General features: G+C 56.7%; 1 protein-coding gene across 1 annotated transcript in view; it reads right to left on the reverse strand.

Annotated features, from left to right (window-relative positions):
• DYNC1H1 (dynein cytoplasmic 1 heavy chain 1) overlaps positions 1-22,729 on the reverse strand; it is a 56,917-nt gene extending 34,188 nt beyond the window's left edge. The window contains exons 1-12 of the mRNA XM_040975045.1: positions 22,307-22,729; positions 11,461-11,548; positions 9,573-9,746; positions 9,125-9,380; positions 8,523-8,709; positions 6,739-7,010; positions 6,419-6,646; positions 4,853-5,929; positions 4,271-4,450; positions 3,179-3,328; positions 1,915-2,061; positions 35-175 (exon numbers count right to left, since the gene is read on the reverse strand). Of these exons, the coding sequence (XP_040830979.1) occupies positions 35-175; positions 1,915-2,061; positions 3,179-3,328; positions 4,271-4,450; positions 4,853-5,929; positions 6,419-6,646; positions 6,739-7,010; positions 8,523-8,709; positions 9,125-9,380; positions 9,573-9,746; positions 11,461-11,548; positions 22,307-22,562 (3,156 nt within the window). The 5' untranslated portion in view covers positions 22,563-22,729. The remainder of the gene's footprint in view (positions 1-34; positions 176-1,914; positions 2,062-3,178; positions 3,329-4,270; positions 4,451-4,852; positions 5,930-6,418; positions 6,647-6,738; positions 7,011-8,522; positions 8,710-9,124; positions 9,381-9,572; positions 9,747-11,460; positions 11,549-22,306) is intronic.
• Between the last annotated feature and the right edge of the window lie 2,279 nt (positions 22,730-25,008).

Genomic DNA, 25,008 nt, shown 5'->3' on the forward strand with positions numbered 1-25,008 from the left:
TCAAGGAACTGTCCAAACGCAGCAGGGGCCCCACCTTGACATACTGCTCCACTTCGCTGACAATGCCCATGACGGCAGAGTATGACTCTTCCAGGGCCACAGGTCCGTCGGGCATGCGCGTCAGAGCGTTCCGGTAGAACTTCTCCTCCTCGCTCAGCTCGTGATGCACGCCCACCTAGTCAGCAGGGTGGGGGGTGAACGCAGGCAATCCCAGTTATTCTTAGTAAGAGAAGTGGGAAGACCTGATCAAACACCTGTGCACCCCAAGCATGAGGAACCAGGACACCATTGAGATCTAACTCAGCCAGCCAAACGAGCAGCACATCGACCCCAGCTGGAGGCAGATGGCACTGCCAAAGGCGCCAGTGCTGGGGAGGGCACTGAGCCTCCCATTTGCTCACGACGCCCAGGCACTGTATCTGAACTACAAGCGACACACACCTCCCTGTTCACTTGCCTATACTCCTCAGGAGATAATCAGAACAAAAAAGCACGTGGATTGTGGGAAATGCTATGAAGAATACAGAGCCAAGGAGTGGGGGCAGGGAAGGCCAGCGGGTGCAATTTCAACAGAGAGGTCAGGGAAGGCCTTGCTGAGCAGCTCACGTTTGGGCAGAGTCTACAAGAGGTGGGGAAGCAAGCACTGAATATTCACATGCAGGGAGATCCTGAGCAGAGAGCAGCCCGCCCAGTGTCTGTCTCCAAGGCAGCCTAACAGGCCGAGTGAGATGAGCTCCTTGGACAGGGCAGCTGCAGCGTATGTGCTTAGCAATGGAAAAGGGGATGCGGACTGTGTGGCACCGTGCCTCATCTGCGGCCTCAGTGGCTGAAGCCCAGGGAAGTAGAGTGGCAGATGAGACACATGTCCACAGGGCATGCCCACTGCACAGCCAAGAGACAGGCCAGGTGTGCTGCTGGGCAGCCAGGCCTGGAGCTCAGGGACGAGGGTCAGCAGAGGAGGAATCCAAGAGAGAGAGGAAGAGCCAGGGAGGGAGGAGCGGAGCCAGGAGAGCAGGCTGTTCTGGAAGAGCCCAGGCCTGCAGTGGAGGAGGCGGATGAGAATTGGGAAGTCCACCTGTGGCGGGGAAGCCCTGGTGATGGCATGGGGAACAGGTGGCGGGGGGTTGGGTCGAGGGGAGAGAGGAGCTCCAGTGGACAGCTCTTCATGGGGCTTCTCCAGGAGAAGCACAGAGGCAGACAGCTGCAGGGGTCACAGGTCAAGTTCATAACCTTACAGGAACTGCTCAGGAACAGAGGGCAGGAGCCAGGGGCTGGAGACAGCTCGCAGGCCCCCAGGGGCAGGGGCAGCAGCGGCAAGCTCAGCTCTGATGAGCTGGGTGCTGTCAAGACAGGGCTGAATGTCCCCAAGATCTCAAACCATGATGCACTATCCAAAGAACCCTAAAAGAATAAGCACATGTTCAGAGCAAGAACAAGCTTCCTGCTCCCACCGAGAGCCCCCGGCAGTCCCGGAGCGTGGCTGGAGCCAGGCAGCCTTCCAGCTGTGCCCAGGAGGTGGGCCAGCATGAGCTGAGACCGACTGTGATCCAGTGGGTGAGGCGAGGGGGAAGGGGACAGTGACCACCACGGTCACAGGACAGACAAGGCTTGAGGTAGTTGTGACCCCCACGTCTGTGTGCTCTGATTCAAGTCAAAGGTAGGGAAGTAAAAAGCAGAAATTAAGATTCCCAAAGAAGCCTGTCGGGGAAATTTGTAAGACTTCTAGAGCGAAGCAAGATGCTACGCCACTATTTGCACGAAGCCTCGCCTTGCCTTCCTGCGGGATGCCGAGCCTGGGTCTGCTAATGGAAAGCTTCGTTGAGAGTGGGCCTGCTCCCAGCCACACGGGCAGGATGCTCAGAGCCAAGTGGGGTAGGGGGCAGGACAGAGGGTCTGGGTGCCCCAAAAACTCACCTGGTACCTCTGACTCTGGATCCTGGGAAGAGACAGCACAACCATCTTCCAGGCGAACATTTCTTGGTAAAGCTTGTATCTGCACTCTTCGATCGGTGGATTCAAATAGATCACCTGGTTGGTTATTCTCAGTTCATGAACAACATTCTAGAAAAGAAAAGTTCATCCTTTATGCAGCAATCTATTTCAATAAATTAGTCTTGCTGCATCAAGCCTTTTCTAAATTGTTAAAACTACGCTGGCATGAACTCAAGACTCTGTCACTTTGTTAGACACAGATTTGGGCAATCTCACATTTATAACTTGTCAGGCTCCCCTGCCCCCAGATGATCACAGAAGCTGGGGGGCAGATGCTGCTTCACCTCATCCTGGCTCCCTAAGCTGCGGGGGTTGGACCCCAGCAGGTGCGTAATGAGGTAACGTGCGACCAGACAAATGCAACCGCCTCTCGACACGGCGACCCTGGGGCTTGAGACCCAGAGTTGCTGACTCAGCGACAGGAGCCCACGCGCACCCGCTGGATTTAGCAGGTGAAGTAGCTGGGAGCTTCCAGAACTCTAGTGAGGCTCACTGAGTGACGACTTGGGAGACAGAAGCCACTGGTCACCGGGGTCTGGCCACTGCACAGCTCTGCTCTTCCACGGGCCTCGGATCAGACTTTGGTCAGTATCCTGGTTGGGACTTTTCTTCTGGACAGATTATATTCAGATCTTGAAATCATTCACAGCAGGAACATTCAGAGAGCAGAAGGGCCGTCCTTCCCTGGTGCAGTTCTGTTCTCTTTCGCTCTGACTGCTCAGGCAGCACTTCCTTTGGCAGCGTTGCCCAGCAAGTACCCCGGGCTTCCCTTCCCTTGCCAAGCTCTACCGCTCACGCCTCTTCTGGTACAGCTGTGGCCACAGTCACCTGCCACTAAGGCCTCAGGCAGGTCTGCCAGGAGCTAGCCAAGGCAGCCATCACTGCAGTGGGCACAAGGCCCCGAGCCTTTGCACCATGACAGTCTGTCTCAGCTTGTCAGCATCTTTCAGGACCGTGACACCCAGAGGCCAGGCAGTCTGCCGGACAGACCTGCAACTTACACCCGGGTGATGTTCTTCTCATGGATAGAAGGACACCAATGGAAGAGGGAGGAAGACCCCGGGGGAGTCACGGGCCTCACCTGGGGAAGGGGGTGTCTTTCTTGAGAATTGCACTGACTGTCGGGGAGTTCTGGTGGGGGTGACTGTCTCACCTACCAGCAGATACGATGGCTGGGCAAACTCACTTTGATCTTGGGCTCTCCTCCGGGCTTGTGGCTGACCTGGGGGGCATCCGTATCCATGTCAACCTCAGCTTTGTCTTCAGCTTGTCCAAGAAGGACCTGGGTCCATGCTCTCAAGCCAGCTTGCAGACGGACGCCCAATATTCTTTCAATCTACAGAGAAAGGAGTGTGAGAAAACAGCACTTCTTCCAAAAGTCAGCTCACAAGGCAGGGAGATCTGCAAACAGGTATTTCAAGGTGAGGCCTAACCCGCCTTGGGCTGGTCGTGGCCTGCAGCTCTGGGTCCAGGAATGCCCACTCCTGCCAGCTCTGTGACAGTCACTAACACAGCAGGTGCAGCGACATCACAAACTCACACACCACATCCTGAAGACTGCAAAGATCTCTATTTTTGAAAGTGAATCATTTTATTTTTGCTAACAAGCAAAGAGAGTCCTCTCTGACCTAGAGGGACACCTGAGCAGCTGGGTGTGCTGGGCCTTGTAGCCGTCCTGGGGGTGATGCAGGGGGCGGCTGCCACAGACCCCTGGCTTTTCCATGCTCTGAGGGTTAACAGTAGTGGCGAGTTCCCCCTGTCAGCGGCCCGGAGTGGGGACACAACTATTCACCCATTTTGAAAGAGAAGGGAGAACCACCAACAGCTTGGGGAGCAGCCAGTGCAGCCTGCTATGAAGCCCACCCTCTGACACTGCCGACAGCTCGCTGAAGCCCACCCTCACTAAGCAGAGGCCTGGCAAGCATGCCACCCTTCCTCCGTACTCCCCAACGTGGAGGGAGAATTTCTAGGTTGGTTAGACAGAGGCGGGGTGCACAGCGAAGACCTGAGGAAAGGGAGGAAGGCCCACACTATCGAAGGGCAGACAGGAAGGTGTCAGAAACCTACAAAAAGGGAACTCTTCCTCCTGCCCCCTGCCCTGCCAGGAGTAGGGAGCCAGTCCTATGGTTCAGTCCCCTTAGTGACACGGGGTTCTGCAAGGCACCTGGACCGCCTCCATCTAAAGAGGGCTTCCTAGTGACTACCAAACAAGGTTACTGAACCGAGTCACTTCCATGTCCCTGGCAAGAAAGAAGCCTGCTGGCCAGCCTGTGCTCACCTCCAGATCCAGCTTGTTGACCCAGATGGGCAAATTGGAATAGGAGTGCAGGTTCAGGTCGTCCACAGCCTTCTGGACCCGGTTCAAGATCTCTGAGAAAGTTTTATGATCGTACATGCACGTCTCCAGGGAGCGCACCTCCAGGTCTATCTTTTCTTCAATAATCAGCAGGTCATCCACCTGCAGGCACACGGACATGGCAAAGCCTACTCATTCCAGCCCGTCTGATTTCCACACGCACCTCCCCACAGACCAGCAAACACTTGGGCAGCGCGGCTCTTCCATCAGCAGCTCGCTCGGCTGCTGGGTGAGGGCAGGCCTCTCAGGAGCTGACCTATGCAGATGCTCCTTTCTGCCTGCTGTGCGGGCGCTGGGGCTGCTGGGAAGGAACCTGAGGCGGGGGAGACCATTCCAGCACAGTCCCCGGGGTGTTTCCTGACAGCCACGGCCCCGCGACAGCACGGCAAGCCACAGGGCTCGTGCTCACAGCTCTCACGCACCAGCAACCCCGAGCGCCTCCTCTGGGAGAAGACCTTTCTCGGTTTGCCTCGCCGCCAGGGTGCTGAAGAACTAAGAGCCCACCTTCTCCTGGAAGTTGAAGACGGTCTCCGCCAAGCGCTGCACGTAAGGGTCCAGCTTGTAGGACTCCCACACCAGGGCGATGCCTTCTGCAATCAGGGCCTGCACTTCCTTTTTCAAGCCCGCTACCAAGAGCGAGATGGTGTTACGCTCCTCGACTTTCTCGCAGGTGCGTTCGTAAGTACGGACGCTCTCAATCAGTGAGATGGCAAACGGGTACAGCTGGTTGGCTTGGTGGGCTTTGTTGACGATGGCCAGGGGAACACGGAAGCCGAGCCACTTGAGGTTGCGGACCTCCTTGGAGAGCGTGATGATCTCTGGGAGGAAGTTGACCTTCAGCCTCAGCACGTTGCCCGTGCGTCCCCGCACGCGCGCGCTCTCGATGGTGAAGATGCGGCCCGAGACGCCCAGGTTGCGCTGCTGCACTTTGCGGGCCCAGTCGTCGAAGATCTCCTGGGTGTTGAGCTTCATGCGGAAGCTGTCCCCGTCCTGCTTCAGCTTCTGCCCCTCCACGTGGTTCTCCCAGCCCTTGCCCAAGACGTCCTCCACGCGCTTCATGTAGGCCGTCAGCTGCCTGTCGATCTGCTTGGCCCAGATGATAGAGCCCGACACCGGGGGCAGGTCGCGCACGTGGCTCATCTTGCAGGCCTGGCTCTGCGGGTACTGCACCTTGAACTTGTCGTGCAGCGACTCGATGTCGTCTTTGACCCGCTGGATCAGCTGGGTCTGGTACTCACGGATGGCCCCGCGGATGTGAGGCCTGACAAACAGCGCGTTGAACCTTGAGAAGATCCTGAACATCTCGTTGGCGTTCTTGGCTGTGCCCAGCTGGTCCCGCAGGCGAGCAGTGATGCGGGTCTCCACGCGGTCGATCCGCTCGTCATACCTCTTCATGGCGGCCTCCCACGCCTCGGTGCCTTCCTTGGACACATCGAGCCCGTCTACCTCCTTGACGTTCTCATAGGCCAGGTTTACCTCCTCGATGGCGTTGGCATCGGCTGCGTCAAAGAGAACCTCGGCCACTTTCATGTCCTGGGGCTCTGGGACCTCGCCCTGGTTCTGCTGAGTGACGGCGGTGACCTGGGGCGGGGGAAGAGCAGCTCAGGACCCGTGCACCTGACTGTGCTGTGCCCACAACACAAGCAGCAGCCAGCACGGCCCCCCTCACAACTCAACAAGGTGAGGAAAACACGGACAGTGCACCTCAGCTCTGCAGTGGTTTCTCAGCAATGTGCTTTTTTTGGACTAGATACGTGAAAGAAAGAAAAGAATTGGTTAAAAGAAGGGAAAAAAAAAGAAGTCATTCAGTCGTAAAGGAAGCTCAGGCATGCGTGGTCACTGTCCTCACAGCCGAGAAGGGCATAAAGGCTGAGGCCAAGGCCCAAGGGCACGGCCGGCTCAGCGTCCACACAAGATGGCAGAGATGAACGGAGGGAGAACATTAAAGACTCAGCTGCAAACAACACAGCAAGGTCACAGATTGTAAGGGTCACAGTGGACCTAGAAATTGGCAGTGCAAAATGCACAGAGCCAGCCAACTCGTGACGATCCGGCTCGTGGCAAGCCCACCTGTGGCCGCAGGACCCGGACGATCACGGCTCTCAGCTGCTCGTGCTGGCGCCTGAACTTCCTCATCTGGTCGAGGCGCGCCTGCAGCTTCCTGTGCGCGGGGTTGATGCGCCACACCATCTTGAGGTTCTCCTCCCGCTTCCTCTTCACGATGTCCCTCAGCAGTACCTGCAGCTTCTCGTACTCGTCATCCCATGTCTGAAACACCTCGAAGCACGCCACCATCACCTGGGCGGGGGACGCGGGAGCTCTCAGGGACACGTTCCCGGGGGACGTGTTCCCGGGCGCCTCGAGGCGGGCCCCTGCCCCGCTCAACTTACCTTCTCAAACTCTTCATAAGCCACGTGCATCAGCTTCCGGGTGCCCAGCACTTTGAGTAACTGAGAGCTCAGGTCTCTGGAAATGGCCTCCACCAGGCGCAGAGCCCTCTGGATGGGGTATTTTGTGTTTCGGATCTTTCTCAAATGGGTGAAAATTGCAACAAGTGCCTGCCTTATTTTGTCGAGCTCGGTGGCAGACAGCAGGTCATTCAGAGGGAAGTCTTTCATTAGAGGATTGTAGTCGTTGACAGTTTCCAAAGCCTGTTTCAGACCTAGATTAACACAGACAGTTCACGGCCATCAGAAGGTCATAAGCTAGGGAGTTAGCACACATCCCTACAACCCAAGACTGTGACAGCACAGACTACGTCATGACACACACTGCTAAAAATAAAGGTAATAGTCATTAGAAAGATGGTCACGGTGCAGACCTCTTCTTGCTTACAGATACAGATCAACTCACACACATTCTGAGGGCTGAGGCTAGACTTTGTGATCAAAATGTTCTAATACTAATGTTCTAATTATATATCAAGGAATAAAAATTACCCTTGAGAACACTACAATTTAAATGTGGTGCCTTGGCTCAAGTTAGGTGGTCACGTTATCATGGCCATGGCATCAAACACCTGGACTTGAAATAATCCATTGCTGTCCACAGCCAGTGGGGGCTCGGACGGAGTTCTGTGGGTGACGGGGGACTTGGGCAGTTTTTGCTTCTTAGTTTTGCCTGCAGAGTGTGGCAGAGAGAGCCAGTGGAAGGAAGACTCCCTACTCTCATCACTTGGCCTTTCAAATAAATCTTTCTAAAATAATCTATTTCTAGAGGCTAAACCTCCACCTGCAGCTCCAGCATCCCTTAACGACACAGGTTTGAGTCCCGGCTGTTCCACTTCCCATCCAACTCGCTGCTTATGGCCTGGGAAAACACTGGAGGTGGGCCCATGGTCTTGGGACCCTGCACCTGCATGGGAGATCCGGAAGAAGCTCCTGATTTCCAGCTTTAAGAGGCCCAATTCTGCCTTCTCAATCAAAACAAATAAATAAGTATAAGTAATCTGTTTCTGACTTCCTCTGATGTAAGATTTTTATGAGTATTAGGAAAGCGGTGAGGATTTCAGAGCTGTAAGAGAAAACTACCAAGATATGCCTTCAGAGTCAGACAACAACTGCAAGCTGCTCGAGAGCCTAAGGTTCTCCTGGAACTTTCCTTGGAGCTTTACAGTGCGGGGGGGAAGAGCAGGACAGCTGCTGTAGTCGGAACCGCTCGTTCCAATACTTCTCTCATGCACATGGAGCTACACGGGAACACTCAACAGTGCCTAAGCATGAGTGCCCAGGGTGGGCTGGCATGCTGGCCCTCACGCCTGGGGACGCTCCCACCTGCGAGACTGGCCAGGCAGGAAGGCAGGGAAGCAAAGGCTGACAGAGGGCGAGAAGGCAGCACAACCCAGTGGGCGAGACCCTCTGCCTCACCGAAACCAACTTCCCGTACGGAGTGCGCATGTCACCTTCTCTGTTACACAGGAGCCAAGCAGCCCGTGGGCCACAGGGAGACCCTGGCAAGCATGAAGCTCACGCAGAAACTGTCCTCTGTTCACAAGCTCCCTGCAGGCAAAGGCAGGTGTGTGGGAGACCACGTTCACACCTTGGAGCTGAAGGAAAGATGTGACAAGAGGCGGACAGCCACCAACACCAGTCCATCTTCCCGGACACCGCTGTCGGACAGGACACTGGAGCAGCCGGCCCTGGGCCTCAGCACCAGACGGCCAGCCACACCTCACCTGTGTCAGTGTCAAAGCTGACGGTTGCGTGGAAGCGTTTGCCATGCTTCAAGATGTCCAGGGTCAAGAGGACCTCGGGGCTCTCACGTTTCTCCTGGATGCGGTACAGCGCACGCTCCAAGTTCAGCCAGAAGCTGATCTCCTGCAGGGCCGTTCCCGAGGCAGGGTCCCGATCCAGCTTGGTCACCTTTGGAGAAACAACAGTGTGCAAGGATTCTCGGTGTTTAAACCAGGGAGAGAAGTGTCAGTAAGCACATGTAACTAAGCACATGGCAACAGTCCCATTTCAGTAGATTCCAAGTGTCTGACGGAGAATCTGGGCAGGAGCCAGGCTGGCTGGGATGAGTGCCCGTCAGCCTCCCCACGAGGGGCCTCACCAAGCTCACGACAGAACTACATTTCCTGGGATTCCACCTCCCACGAGCTTCCGGAAGCCCCCAACCCCACTGCACCCTGGGCAAGGCCAGTCCTGTGCTGGGTGCTCCTGGGGCCACCAACGGGGTATCAGAGAAATGTCCCCGCAGACCGACAACCAGAGCACCTGCCTGCAGCACTGGAAGGAGCCAGAGTCATCACTCTACTTTTCACTACTGTGCTCTTACTTTCTGAATTTCTCGGATCCAGCGGTTAACTCCAGACTGTAGCTGATTGAGGAACGTTGGGTCCTCAACCTTCTCTCCAAAGTCCGTCACCTTGGGCTTCTCCCCGCGCTCATAGCACTGCTTGGCGACGTTGGTGAGGATCGGGTGGATGGGCAGGCTGATCTCGGGGATCTCGATGTTCTGCTGCAGGTGCAGGAGCCCCATCTCCAGCTCAGCGATCTTCTTCTCAACTGAAGGAGCCATCTTATCGCCATCCCTACAAAGAAGCAGCACAGCAAGCTCAGGGCACCCTGGGCTCGGGATGGTCCTGCCGGGCACCGCGGGAGCTCTCGCTTCCTCAGGGAGCCTCTCCCTCCCAGCTCCAGAGCTCGGCATCACCTTCCATGTTGCCACGTGAACAGGAAGTGAACCACGGCACTCAAACCACAGAAACAAAGACGGTGTGTACCTGTCTGCCTTGCCAGACTCCCGGATGTAGGACTTAAAGAACGGAGCCACCGCATTACTAATGAAGGAATGCAGAGTTTCATAGGGTGAGTCTTCGCTGAGTGTGAGCACACGGAGTTGAGAAGACACCGGCTTGTCTGCGTCAATCACAGGAGTTCGTTTAATGAACGCCAAGCTTCAAAGAAAGCAAAAGGAGAAATGAGAACGGTCTCATTTGTAACCAGCCTCAGGAAGCGCACCTGCTTCGTGCTGCAAAGCAAGTTAAAACGTCACTGGTTGGCACTGGTCTGAGTTCTGGCTGCTCTATCTCTGATCCAGCTCCCTGCTGTGGTGTGGCAAAGCAGGGAGGATGGTCCAAAGCCCTGGGACTTGCACCCATGTGGGAGACCTCAAAGGGGTGCCTCCTGATGGGCCCAGCTCCAGCCGTTAAGGCCATTTGGGAAGTAAACCAGCAGATGGAAGATTTCTGTTTCTGTCAATCTGTCTTTTCAATAAAAATTAAACAGATCATAAAAACAAAAACAAAAAACAAAACTTCATTTGTAAGTAAAATCACAGTTAAGAACAGTACACAGGCCTGGCATGGTAGCCAAGTGGCTAAAGTCCTCGCTTTGCATGCTCAGGGATCCCATGAAAGAGCCAGCTTGTGTCCCGGCAGCCCTGCTTCCCATCCAGCTCCCTGCTTGTGTCCTGGGAAAGCAGTCAAGGACGGCCCAAGGCCTTGGGATCCTGTACCCAGAAGAGGCTCTGGGCTTTTGGCTTCGGATTAGCGCAGCTCTGGCCGCTGTGGTCACTTGGGGAATGAATCAACAGAAGAAATATTTTCCTTTCTGTTTTCCCCCCTCTGTATATCTGACTTTCCAATAAAAAATTCAAAAAATCAAAACAAAACAAACAAAAAACCCCAGTCAAATGACAGCCCTGGAACACTCTTCCCCACATGGGGTCTCTAGGGAGTCAAAGGCCTGTCACCAGACCCACGAACTGACACCGGCTTGACACCAAGCAACGGCCTTCTCCCCCTCCTCCACTGTGGATAACAGGGGGGAAAAAAGACTGAAACCACCCAGGGCCCTCCATACTTGACCCTCCCGACCCTAGGCAGAGGCCCACATGGGCACACATCTCTCTCAGTGATGTAAACAATGTTAAAAATAAAATTAAGAAAAAAAAAAAGAGAGCGAGAGAGTAATATTGGGGTAGCACCACGGCACAGCGGCCATGCTGCCACCTGCAATGCCAACACTCTCCATGAATGGGGACGAGAGTCCTGGCTGCTCCACTCCAACCCAGCTCCCTGTGGTCCAAGTCATCACCCACGCCACCTCCTGGAGCCCTGGAGGCCCTGGCTGCTGCTCGTCTGACCCACCCTGGCTGCGGCAGCCAGCCGGGCAGTTAGCAGGACAGATCTCCCTCCTCCCCCTGGAACTCTGCCTTCCAAACAAACAAATCTTAACAAAACAAGCAAGCAAATAACTAAAAAGTTCTTAAAAGCCACAGAACAGTAACATCCACATGTTAAATGCGGGCGGGGCTATCCTACTGTAACTTAATGTATTTTCCCAGGCAGGTGGTAAGTTTGGTAATATGCATTAAAAACTTTTTAACAATGTTTCACATTTGAACCAGTCATGTTACCCTCAGAGCTTTATCTTAGATGGCAAATGTTTACTAGAATCTGTAAAGGGAAACCGAGATTTCACCCGGAGTACTGCTAGGCAGGGTGAGCGAGTTACGGCCTCGGCCCTTACCCTGCCTATACCCTGTCTATACATCCTGACGGAAAGACCTGGAACCAGGAACTGAACTTAAAGAGCAGAGATCTGACAGACTCACCTGAGCCGACTGCCACAGTGACCCCTCAGATAACGGCATATGCCAGCACTCACCTATTGGACTTGATCCCATAGTGAATGTCGATGTTGATGTTATAGGAAATAAATTCTTTTTCTTCTTCTCCTTCATCACCAACATCCTCTGTAAATCAAAATCCATATCAAATCCATATCAGCACTTTCATATCCCTATTTACAGTCACTCAGACATTAACTTTGTACCCCACCCCAGCCTGACATTTAAACCCCTGTATGGCAGCTGCTGGCTGAGACCCACACACACCAGGGGGCCTGGGTTCTAGTCCCAGCGCTACCTCCTGAGCCCAGTTTCCTGCTAACATCTATCTTGGGGGATGGGGGATACCCCGGTAGTTCAGCCCCTGCCACCAAACTGGCCCAAGCAGCTGCAGTGAAGAGCAGCTCTCTGACACGGCTCTGCAGACTTCTCCGGAGTCCTGAGCAAGGGAAGAGCTTCCCAGCACCGTCCAGGCGGGACTGGCAGGCCCAGCTGGTTGGAGGCTCCATTAAGCACAGACACAGGCCTAAGCAGTGCCCCCTGGGGGTGTCGGCTGCTGCCAAGCCTACCAACTCCATCCCGGTCGTCCCACCCCTGTGTGCAACACAGGAGTCCTTCCGTCCTTCTCCCCCAAGGAAAGCCTGCCTCCCTGTGTACTCAATCCCGGACAGGTGACAGGCAGTCACAGGCAGTGCACACTCCTACTGCTCAGCCTGCCTGCCGACATCCTTACTGCCCAAGAATGTAAGTAGGCATGGCTGTCGTGGCAGGCGGTCAAGCACAGCGGTCAAGCCACGGCCTGGCTGCTCTGCCTTAAATCTATCTCCCTGTTAATGATAACAGAAGGCAGTGGAGGACGGCTCAAGGGCTGGGACCCACTCATACAGGGTACGTAGGAGTTCTCTGCCCCGGCTTCTGCCTAGCATGGCCTCAGCATTTGTAGCCATTCGGGGAATGAATCAGTGGATGGAAGATATTATCATCTTTCTCATTCTCAACTCCTCGAACTCTGCTTTTCAAATAAAGTATTGTCCCAGTGTCTGGGCCCTTGCCACCTGCACAGGAGACCTGCATGGAACTGGGCTCCTAGCTGTTCCAGGGACGTGAAAGAGCGAATTGCATCATGACAGCTCATTCTCTGCCTTCAAAGTAAATAAATAAATCCAAAAAATAGATGCTTAGGGGCCTGGTGAAATAGCGTAGTGGCTAAAGTCTTCACCTTCATGCACCAGGATTCCATATGGGTGCCAGCTCATGTCTCGGTGGCCCTGCTTCTCTTCCAGCTCCCTGCTTGTGGCCTGGGAAAGCAGTTGGGGCGGCCCAAGACCTTGGGACCCTGCACCCATGTGGGAAACCCAGAAGTGGCTCCTGGCTTCAGATCAGCTCAGTTCACTTGGGGGGCGAACTAGCAGATGGAAAATCTTTCTCTGTCTCTCCTCCTCTCTGTAAATCCTTCTAGTATGGTGGTTCAATAGGCTAATCTTTCACCTACAAGCACCAGCTTCCCACATGGATGCCATTTTGTGTCCCGAATGCTCCACTTCCCATCCAGCTCCCTGCCTATGGCCCGGGAAAGCAGTCAAGGACGGCCCAAAGCCTTGCAGCCCTGCACCCACGTGGGAGACCTGGAAGAAGCTACTGGCTCCTGGCTTCAGATCGGCTCAGCTCTGGGCACTGCAGCTATGTGGGGCATGAACCAGCGGACAGAAGCTCTCTCCGTATCTCCCCTTTGTGTGACTCCGTAAGTGTTCCAATCAAGCAGACAAACAGCAGCAGCTCATTTGTTATCACAGCTCCTGTGTCCTGTACTGAGCTGCAGGCCCTGCTTCCGGCCCGGCCTGGGTTCGCTGGGGGAACTGGGGGAGTGAACCAGGGCACGGCAGCTCCATGTCCTCTTTCTGCCTCTCAAATGAACAAATAAAATTAAAAACAAATACAAAAAATACCACCATTCCCCTCTCCCCACCAGGGCACCCACCTCCCCCCTCTGCTCCTGGTCAGTGGGCTGGATTCCTCGGGACACACCACTACACCCAGCCACTGAACCCTCCAAGCCAAGGGAAGGCGGCGGTGTGCGATGTGTGTGCTAGAAAAACGACCTGACGGATGGCTAGGGTCAGTCCCAGCCTGCTGCTTGCATGCCAGTGATGGGGCTGCGGGCTCTTCCTCCTTCCTTTGGGCTTCCAGTTTGGAGATGCAAAACGGGGAGTTAAGAAGTGATGAGACACATAACTAGGTGGCTTGCAAGGTTTCATTTCCATTTGGGGCCCGGCGCCACGGCCTAGTGGCTAAAGTCCTCATCTTGAACACATCGGAATCCCACATGGGTGCCGGTTCTCATCCTGGCAGCCCCGCTTCCCATCCAGCTCCCTGCTTGTGGCCTGGGAAAGCAGTCGAGGACGGCCCAAAGCCTTGGGACCCTGCACCCATGTGGGAGACCTGCAGGAAGTTCCTGGCTCCTGGCTTTGGATCAGCATGGCTCTGGCCATTGTGGTCACTTGGGGAGTGAATCACCGGAAGGAAGATCTTCCTCTCTGTCTCTCCTCCTCTCTGTATATCTAACTTTGCAATACAAATAAATAAATAAAAATAAAACTTCATTTAATTAGTCTCACTAACTTGCAAGGCAAAGAAACAGAGAAGGTGTTATGGAGACAGAAAGCAAGACCCTCCATCTGCCAGTCCACTCGATGGCCTTCAAACAAAATAAAATGAAATTTAAAAAATAACCTCACCCTAAAACAGCTGGTAGGGTGGTGGAGGGATTATAAAATACCTCCTCCCTCAATTGTCTGAATTTCTCAAAACATCATTCAATGACTTACAAGAAAACATGTGAACAAACAGAAAAGCAAACATCATTCTACAAAGATTAGCAACTCAAGTAAGAACCTAGCATGTAAATCAGGATCCATCAGCCCCCGGGCTTCTGTCTAAATCAACGCGATCACACAGGAAAGACGCGGCAGGACCACTGAGGGTGCTGCCTGCTCTCCTGCCCACTCTCCGAGCAGTGAGTCACGGCCCACGGGCGTTCAGCCCCGGCCGATACCGCAATGCGGAAGCGCCCTGCCTCGGTTCAGGCAGACACAGCCGTGACGTCACCCTCACACATGCCAATGCAGCAGACGGCCCCCACTGCCCATGAATCCCGCCCGACTGGCTGACAATCTGCACAAGCCCTTCCTAACTGGACAGAGTACATTCTGGATCCATCGCTCCACGCCCTTCCTCTGTACATGCAGAGTCAGGAAGCCCAGGACGCTTGCTGCCTTACGCCCTGGGACATGGCCAGGACACTGCTAGTCTCAGCACTGCTCCAGATGAAACAAGCATCCGACAGTTCGTCTGCAAAGACAACGTTGCTCAATGAGAGGCCACCAGCCTGTCGTTTGCGTACTTATAAGTCTACATATGCCAATCCACAGCACACACTGGCGCAAACCAGAGCCAGGCCGGGGTTCAGGCCAGGCCGGAATGGACTGCAACCCCCGTCAGTTCACATGCGGGCTGGGGGTGGCCCAGGCTGAGCTAGGCTGCTGCACCAGCTGGCAGATGCCAGGACCAGGGGCAGGCCAGCTCAGTCTGAGCTGTAGCGCCTATGGGCACACAGGACACAAGACTGGGAGCGGACCGGGTAGGGGCACTTCAGGCACTCCCTTGACGGGCCGCTGCTTCCATGCTGAGCGTGAGAGCTGAGACTGGGGGTGGGCTGGCACACGTGGGAGGCAGAATGGGTTTGTCCAGCCCCTCTGGCAAGTACCACGACAGGGTGCAAATCATGTCAAGCTGGACTACAGTACCCCCTGGCAGGCCAAGATCTAGGGCTGGTAGGGAAACTGTGGGCACTTTCCTACTGGGAGCAGGCCAGGCTGGCGCTCTTGTGGGTCGGATCTGGGGATGGGTCAGGCTGAGCTAAGCTGCAGCACCTATGCGTACACACGAGAGCCAGACTGGATGCGGGACAGACTGGGCCAGGTGGCAGCACATGCAAAACTAGGGGCAGGAAGAGGCTCTTGTACGGACTGTTGAGAATCACCCCAACCGGGCATGGCTGCAGCACCCACTTCACCTGAGAGATGGGGCTGAGGGTGGAACTGACGAGGCAGCTGCATCCACTGCTATGTGCACTGGCTGGCTGGTGCAGGTGGCGGACCAAACCTGACCCTGCACTGGCTGGCACACACTAAGTCTGAGGTCACCCCAGACGAGGTTTCCTGGGGAACTCCCCAACAAGACCACTGGACCCTGGCCACAGGGGAAATCACAATACATGGGCCAGCGCTGGAGTGCAGGTGTCAGGACTGGGCCTCCTCAGGTACCGACGCCTGTGCAGTGGCAGCATGTTCAGATGCACAGGAGGGACATGACGGTCAGCTCATCTGGCCCAGTAGAGAATGACGAGTGTCTCATTAGAGGAAGGAAAGCAGAACAGGTTGGACCACTCTTCTCGAGCTTAGCACCACGAACCGGGGCCTGGGGACGCACTGAGGAGTACCAGGTCAGCCATCAGACCTCGGAAAGATTTTCTCAACCGCAGTGCGGCAAAGCTGATGAGATCCAAGTAACGTGAGGGCCTCTAAGGAATCACCAGACGACAGTCCCCAGGTCGGGTGATGGTGCAGCTTGATAGCAAGGATGGGGGTGGGGAGGAAACACCTGTCCAGCCTCCTTCCTCTATGCCTCACCCCTCCCCACCCCAGCAGACCACCTGGGCGTGTACCCCTATGTGTGCAGCTCACTGTGCAAACAATATTAGAAATTTAAGAGTAATTATTAGGGGCCAGCACAGTGGCCACAGCAGGCTAATCCTCTAATGCGCGCCAACACCTCTACAGACACTGGTTCTAGTCTCAGCTGCTCCACTTCCGATGCAGCTCCCTGCTGAGGGCCTGGGAAAGCGGTGGAAGATGACCCACGTGGTTGGGCCCTTGCACCCATGAGGGAGACCAAAAAGCAGCTCCCGGCTTCAGACAGCCCTGGCTCTGGCCATCGTGGCCATCCTGGGAGTGAACCAGCAGAACCAACATCTCGGCAAATGTGTCTCCTTCTCTCTTTCAGGTAAAATAAATAAATCTTTGGGGAAAAAAAGTTTACATGCAGCACAATCTTTTCATGTTGGCTCACCCAACATCTCACTCCGTGCCACGACAAGCAGGGAGCCAGGGCAGCCAGCAGCCCTCGGCCGCAGCCACCCGGACAGCCGTGAAGGCATTGTGGGCACATTTCTGATCACCTTCTGGGAGTTTATCAAATTTCTAGAGCTGGCCTTCAGCACCAATCTTTGTGTATCTACTGAAAGACTAGTTGAGCATGTCTCAAACTGCTGCCGACTCCCCACCACACGGTGAACGAGGCCAGCTGCCTCTCGCCTAACCGAGATTCGCCTTCAGTTAGCGAGGCGCACCTCCGCTCTGCTGAGCACACAGACGCTCGCTCGCCGCGGTGGCCTGGCCATCCTCCACTCCCTGCCCCCCGCACCCCCGGGCGCAGGGCCAATCTCCACCCACTGTGCCAGGGAAGCTCATCATTTCCCTACACCCACGTACACCAGCAAATTACCTGGTGCAGGCCCGGGGCTCTTATCTGTCCGGCTCTTCCCCTTCTAGCAGGCCCTGCGCACCGGGCCCTGGTCATGGCCAGAGGACCAGGCCCGCGGAGCCTTCTGGGCTGCGGCTGCTCTTCTTAGGCCTCGCGTCCTGTGAGGTGCATCCCCTCACGTGCGTGTCCACTCTTCCACCGAGAAGGTCCACACCGCCTTCTGTCTTCCCACCACTCCCAGGCCAGGGAGCTGGAGATCCAGGGCACCGGACACAACGTGAAACCAGAGTCCTGGAAGAAGTTTCCAGCTCCTGGATGCGGACCATCCCAGCACTGGCCAATGCGGGCCTTGCAGGACAAGCAGCAAACGGAAGAGCTTGCTTTTGTTCACTCGCTGTGTCTGTCTTTAAAAGAAAGTAATTTGGGGCCTGCAACCTACTGCCTGCAAGAAAGGCAGCCCACACGAGCCCAGTCTGAGTCCTGGCTGATCCAATTCTGATTCAGCTCTCTGCCAATGTGCATCAGAAAGCAATTAAAGGGCCTGGTGCGGTGGCCTAGCAGCTCAAGTCCTTGCCTTGAATGTGGCCATCCAGGCACTCCCGTTTACACGGACACTAGAGAATCCTCTATGGCAGCCATTCTTCTCCCGACTGGGTCTTCAAGCCCGTGGCTCTGGCTTCCTCGCCCACGAGTGGGGACTAAGCCCCAGCCATCTCTATGCTGCAGTCCCCAAGGACACATGCCGCCGTGTCACTGTGGACTGGCTTGTCGCACCGAGGGGGCAGGGATACGCTCCCACAGCCGGCACAGGCCAGCTCAGACCGTCAGCGCCCCGAGGAAGAACGCCTCTCTGAACTTCCTCTCCACCTCACTAACCCTCCAGGGCGAGATCAGGGCCAGGCTGGGTATTGCCTCATCAGTCATCTCCTCAACTGCAGGAAAAGCAACTCAGAAAAAAATTCAGGCCCAATGCAGTAGCCTAGCAGCTAAAGCCCTCGCCTTGCATGCATTAGGATCCCGTGTGGGCACTGGTTTGTATTTGGCGGCCCAAATTCCCATTCAGCTCCCTACTTGTAGCCTGGGAAAGCAGTGGAGGAAGAGCCAAAGCAGAGACCTGGAAGAAGCTCCTGGATCCTGGCTTCGGATCTGTTCAGCTCCGGCCATTGGGGTCACTTGAGGAGTGAATCAGCAGACAGAGGATCTTCCTCTCTGTATATCTGACTTTCCCATAAAAATAAATAAATCTCAAAAAAAAAGGGAGGGGGCCAGAGCGATAGCCTAGTGGCTAAACTCCTCCCCTTGCACACACCAGGATCCCATATGGGCACCGGTTCTTTTTGTTTCTGTATCTGGGGCAAAGGGGAAGATAAAGGGAGAAGCCCCACCCATCCCAGGTCCCCAATGTAGGGCATGCTCCAAGGGTCTTGCTCAAGTGGTTTTGATAGTTCAACAGTTACGAATTGCTGCCAATCTCACCATTCCAAACATGCTGAAGTCGTTGCAGAAGCCGCTGATTGACTAAGCTCACCATAGAGTCTCCATTTGCCCAGTTTTTCTTGGCAGCCCCGCTTCCCTTTCAGCTCCCTGCTTGTGGCCTGGGAAAGCAGTCGAGGACCGCCCAAAGCCTTGGGACCCTGCACCCGCGTGGGAGAACTGGAAGAAGCTCCTGGCTCCTGGCTTTGGATCAGCTCAGCTCTGGCCATTGTGGCTATTTGGAGAGTGAATCAGTTGACGGAAGATTTCTCTCTCTCCTCTCTGCATATCTGATTTTCCAATAAAAATAACAAAATAACTCCTACAAAAACGTCAAGCCCATCAGAGCGCTGCCATGCTCCACATTCTAGCTGGTGAGGCCGAGGACCATGAGCGCCGGCTTCTCTTTCTTGTGCCAGTCCAGCCATGTCCTCGGCAACCGAGAGCACACCACACCTACCCGGTCTCTCTCAAGAGAACTAAAAACTACACTGTAGAGACAGTCAGAAGACACGGTTCCCGGCCCAGGCCAGCCCCTTACCCTGGCAGCTGACCTTGGCTGGCCTCTGCCCGGCCCGAGAACGCACTGGTCCCCACTGTGGTCATCCCTGCCACGAAACCCTGCCTGTGCCGCACCGGCCATGACAAAAGCCACACTCCAAGTACAAAGTGGACAATCGTCACCAACACTCCCACATGTCCAGGGCCACAACTTCACACACACATTATGACCAAAAGTAACTTCCCACAAGCTGGTACTCCAGCCAGGTCTTTAAACGAGGGGCTGGAACTGAGCGCCGCCTGGCGCACACACCGGCCCACTCTCTCATCAACAGAGGCTGTGGCCCACCCTCCACTGCTTCACAGGGTGGCGGCTTCTTGCAAAACAATGCTCTGTATTCAACTGCAAATGTTTGCAAGCTTCTTTTCATCGACAAAAGGATCAACCTAGACACAAGTGATTTCTGCTGCAACTCTGGGCTGTTTTCTGCCGGAGTACAAGCCCACTTCTCCACTGTCAGCACCTGCTGGGCGGACAGCACCTGAGCCGCGTTGGGGACAGCCCGCTAACTCATGGACCGGACCACCAGCAGCCAGCCCTCCCAGCCTCGGGCTCTCACTCTGCTGCCTCAGCGCAGCCAGCATGTCAGTGTGACCGGCAAGGCCAGGGCCAACATGGGATTCATCCAAAACCTTCTCGTGGCTGAATGGAGAGTGAAGTGTGCCCGTGGTGGGGCTGATGCTGCAGCGCAGACACCTAGGCCATCACACGTGGCCCATGCGGCCCATGCCCGAGTGCCAGCCAGCAGCTCTGCCTCTGACGACACGGGCACTGGATGGTGCTCCATGTGCCTTGGCTGCTGCGCACTGCAGACAGGCTCACGTCCTCGGCTCCTGGCTTCAGCCTGGCCCAGCTCTGGCTGCTGCACACCACTGGAAGATCTTTGTCCCTCTCTTTCTGTTACTCTGCTTATAAACAGAAGCTCTTAGGTGCCCGGCACAGGGGCTTAGTGGCTAAACTCCCTGTCTTCATGTTCCAGGATCCCATACGGGCACTGGTTCTGATCCCAGCAGCCCCGCTTCCCATCCAGCTCCCTGCCTGTGGCCTGGGAAAGCAGTCGAGGATGGCCCAAAGCCTTGGGACCCTGCACCCATGTGGGAGACCTGGAGGAAGCTCCTGGCTCCTGCCTTTAGATTGGCACAGCTCCAGTTGATGGGGCCGCCTGGGGAGTGAATCACTGGACGGAAGATCTTCCTCTCTGCCTCTCCTCCTGTCTGTATATCTGACTTTCAAATTAAAAAAAAAAATCTAAAAAAAAAAAAAATAAATAAAAGCGAAAGACAAATACTAACTCCTAAAGCATCATGGCAGTTGACAGAGGGAGAGGAGGGGAAGAAGTTGGTTCAAGACACTCAGCTGCAGCAGGGCGAGTGCGGCCGTGGGACAGGCACGCTGGCACAGCGGGCTTGTGGCCTGGACAGCACTCCGATCCGGCTCCTTGCCGACATGTCTTGGAGCGCCTGCCCCATGCCACAGGCCCAGATGGGGTTCTAGGCCACTGCCTTTAATCTACTCTAACCCCAGCTCCTGCAGGCAACTGAGGGGCAACCCAGCAGGGGAAGATCTGACAATCTGTCTTCTAAACACACACCAGCACATCATTTAACAAAAGAGGCCTGGTGTTCTATTGTCTATATAGTGACTATGATAACAGACAATACATTTCCCTTGAAAAAAAAAAAAAAAAACACCATGGGGTGGGGTTCTGGCACTATGGTTCAATGACTGAATTGGCCAAGGGGCACCAGTTCCTGTCCCAGCCACTTCCTATCCAGCTCCCTGCCTAGAGCCTGGGAAAGCAGAAGATGCTCCGAGTCCTTGGGGCCCTGCACCTACATGAGAAACCCAGAAGCTCCTGGATCCCAGCTTTGGATGGGATCAGCTCCAGCCACTGTGACCATTTGCAGAGTGAACCACCGGATACAAGGTCTTCCTTTTTGTCTCTCCTTCTCTCTGTAAATCTGCCTTTCCAATAAAAATAAATCTTAACATTGGAAGACAAAAGGATTCTGCACACTTCATCATAAATGAATATGAAATGTGTGAGCAGACAGCTGGACATCACACAAATATCAAGGCATCGTAAAGTAGTACTTGTTATCGGGTTGTGGGCCCGGCACAGTAGCCTAGTAGCTAGAGTCCTTGCCTTGTACGCACCAGTTCTAATTCTGGTGACCCAGGTTCCAATAAAAATAAATCTTTTTTAAAAATGCTTTTCCAGTGTTAGTGAGAAAACACACCACAGGCAGGCAGGCAGGCAGAACTGTCAGCCTTTCCTTAACGCGTGCCACAGCTTTCAGTTCTAAGCAGCCCGATTCCCTGCTTCCAAAAGTGCAAGTCATTACCGGGCTGAGATGCGGACGCAGGGAGCGCGGGGACTGGGAGCTGCCCGGTCGCTGGAAGCGCTCCACCCACACCAGCACCAGCAGGGCGGCACTCCAGGACGCCTGAGAAAAATGAATAACCTTTTTTCCCCCTCACCCAGATGTTTTGTTGCCAAGGGTAAAAAGCAGCCACTGATTTCAGTATAAACACCGTGCAATAAAAATCAATTACTCAATGCAGATTTAAATTTTTTGATCTTACTACACAATGATCTGAAAGAGGCCAGAATCCTGCCAGCGCTATCAATCCCGGTGACCCCGACTCCTGCGTGCACCTGACACCTTCCACAAGTATCTACAGCCTCCGGATCTCCAACACACGATTTTGATTCCCACGCAGGAAGACACAGCCCACCCCACGGATAACGGTTAACGCCCTTAAAATCACGTCCACTCCGAGCCTGTTCAGAAGGGCGGGCGCGCGCTTTGACACTTTCCGTGGACGGATCCAAGCGATGGCGAGGGGCAGCCACGCAGGAGCGCCCCCATTTCCCGGGAAGTCCACCCCACAGCTACCCGGGGGCCCTGGCGGAGCACGCCACGCCCAGCGGGGTCAGCGTGGGAGGACGCTGGCTCCCGTGCACCTGCTGCCCGACCCCAGCCCCTCTCAGTCAGTGAGGTGAGCAGGAGCTGTCCTCGACACCCGTCAGGGGCCACCAACAGCCGCCCCGCGACCACGAGGGGGACCAGGCGAGGACGCAGGGCGGGGAGGGCGCGGCCAGGCAGGCCCGACCCACAGCAGCACCGCGAGTCCCCGGCGAGTCCCTAGGACACCGAGGCGGGAGGGATGCGGCCTCCGCCCGCGCCCGTCTCCACCCAGCTCGGCCATCTTGGGAGCGGCCAGACAAAGCGGCCCCATTGTGTCGGGGCGCCCTCCCCGCGCTCCCCGGGCGGGCGCCGCGGCCCCGGCCGGGGGTCCCGCACCTTTGAGCGTGGAGCGCTCCACCAGCACCGTGTGCACCTGCGGGTCCGACAGGAACTTGCGCATGTGCTCCAGGGCGCTCTTCTCCTCCAGCGCCGCCTCGAGCGCGGCGGGCGCCTCGCCGCCGTCCTCCAGCAGCAGCGGCACCAGCTTGCGCAGGTGCTTCTGCAGCACCGACACGTCGGCCACATTCTGCACGGCCGACACCTCCAGGCCGGCCGAGCCGTCCTCGCCGCCGCCGCCGCCGGGCTCCGACATGGCGGCGCGTTCGGGGCTGAGGGGAGCGCTGGGGAGGCGGGCGACGCGGCGCGCTCGGACCGGCAGCGAGAGGCGCGAGAGGCGCGAGGCGCGACAGGAGCGAGCCCGGAAGCCGCACCCGTCTGTCCGCTGCCCGCGACTGAGGCCGCCCGCCCGGGCTCCGCCCTGAAGGCCACCGGCGTCCGCTCGCGCCCCACGTCACGCGCCCACGTCACCACGGCGCCCGCGAGGGGCCGCCGCCGCGCGGCCCGCCGGGACTTGTAGTCCACCCGGCTGGGCCGTGCCCGCGGACCCTGCACCCGGAACCCCGAGGAGGCGGCGGGGCTGGGTCCGTGGTCGGTGCGCGATGATCGCTGCTGTGGACGCAGCTACCGACACGCAGCCCGAAGACACCCTCAAGCAGCGGAATGACGTCATGGTGTGAAGCCTCAGCCTGTCTGCAGAGGGGGAGGGGATGAAAGGCCCGCCCGGGCTGGGGGAGGGTTTGAGGAGGGATGGAGGGGTTGGTTAGGGGCATTTCTGCAGAAGGGCTCAGGCTGCCTGAAGCTCCCGCTGCGGAGGCAGTGCAAAGTGGAGCCAGACGTGCCCCCTGAGCAGCAAGGTCTGCCAAGGTGTGATGGGTGCGTGCTCCTCAAGGGCCAAGTCCCTGGCTTCGGCCTGCCCTGAGGGCCAGCAAGGAGGCCCGGACCGGCGCCGTTTCTCCGCTGGCGACGCTCCTCTAGCGCCGGAGCGGCACAGGCAGGCTTGTGCGTGGGCGTTTGCAGTAGTGGCTTCTGGTACGGGTGGGTGAGGGGTGGGCATCAGCATTGCCTTTGAAAGTCCAAACACATCAACCGACCTTGTGGCAGGCGGAGCCGCAAACACAAAGGCTTGCTTTTTTTTTTTTTTTTTTTGTCTGAAAGTGCACTGTCACCGGACCCAGCCCTGATTGGTGCGGTGACGATGGTCCGATCTTCTGCCAAAAGCATCTTTGCCAAAGGCCGTCACCACGCTCTCAGCGCAGCTCCGATGCCGGGCAGACCCGCAGCAGGCGAGCCTCATCTTCAAGGGGCTGATGCAGGGGAGACAGATGAGCGCCGTGTCCTCCCCACATCCGGGCAGTCACACCAGGTGCAGGGTGTGTCCCCCCATTCCCGGGGCAGGTGCCAAGCTCTGTCCCCTCCCTCCCTGAGCTCCAGCATAGCCAGAGCACGCAGGGGCCTTCCGCACACAGTGGCTGGCTGCACCCTGACTCAGCACCCCCCATGGAGACGCCTTGGCTCGGGCGTGCGTCCAGGCGGCCAGACCTCTGCAGCCTGGTCCCTAGCCAAGCCCGGTGGGAAGGACTGCAGTGTGCTGTGGAATGCGGGGGGTGGGGTGGGGCAGGAGGGGTGCTGGGCGTCCCAAGGTCGTCTGGACAGTGCCACGGCTGAGGGGGAGGGGAGCTTCCCTCTGTTCCTGGCCCAGGAGTCGGCTGCCCCACCGCAGGCTGGCCCTGGCGCTGCAGGATGACCACTGCGGCATCTATAGCTGCCGAAAAGGGGCGACGTCTTGGCCAAGTGCTTGGCATGGAGCCGGCTCCTCCCAGAGAAGCCCCAGCCCCCCTCCTGCTCCTGCCCTCGCTCTGGACCTCTGCTTTCACTTTCCACCTAATGTTTATTCATTCATTCATTCATTCGTTCATTCATTCCATGCGAAGTCGTCCCCCTCCCGGGAACAGGGGCGTCTCCAGAGAGGGTGGAGCCCGGCACAGGCGCCAGCGCCCCGCCTGCAGGACTTGGGGCGCAGCGTGGGGTGCACAGGGGCGCTCAAGGCCCTTCATTCCTCCACCCTTGGGCAGCAGGAGGTAGGGGCTCCGGGCCGCTCCTTAAAGAGGCTCATCCAGCCTCGCGTCAGTGGCGAGCAGTGGCGCGTGAGCTCCGGGCCCACGCTGGAACCAGAGCTGAGACCACCAGGTGGTGGCCTGACAGTGCGGTGGGATGCACGCACGCTGCGGCTCTCCATCCCGCGGGCCCCCCAAGGTCAGCAGGGTCGCGTGTTCAGAGGAAGACGCTGGCCGAGCCTGGGTTTTGGTGTGAGCCGCAGGACCTCCGCGCCGCCCCACCCCGCGTGTGCTGGACCCCTGGCTATGAGACCCCTTTGCTCTGGGGTCATCACCTCTGATTTCTCCTACAGTGGTCCCCCCCCCCCCGGGGTCTCACCACTCACACACTTGCCAAACATCCTGCCTGCTGCCCTTCCCAGCAGCACCTGAAGATGTGAGCCCACGGCCCGCTCTCACACGGGGACGGGTGCTGCAGCTGCTGCTGAACCCACACCCAGCGGTCAGCTTTCTGCCCTCCTCCAGCTTGCGGTCTTGCACCTGCTAACCTCTGGGGGTGAGGGAGGGAAGCGGGTGGTACAAGGCTTGGTTTTCGTCCATCCCGTGTGGCCTCAACACCACCTCCAAGCCGGCCCCAGCCTACGA

The sequence above is a fragment of the Ochotona curzoniae genome, unplaced genomic scaffold, assembly GCF_017591425.1.
Source record: "Ochotona curzoniae isolate NIBS_2020 unplaced genomic scaffold, NIBS_Ocur_1.0 contig_2688, whole genome shotgun sequence".
Classification (NCBI taxonomy): Eukaryota; Metazoa; Chordata; class Mammalia; order Lagomorpha; family Ochotonidae; genus Ochotona; species Ochotona curzoniae.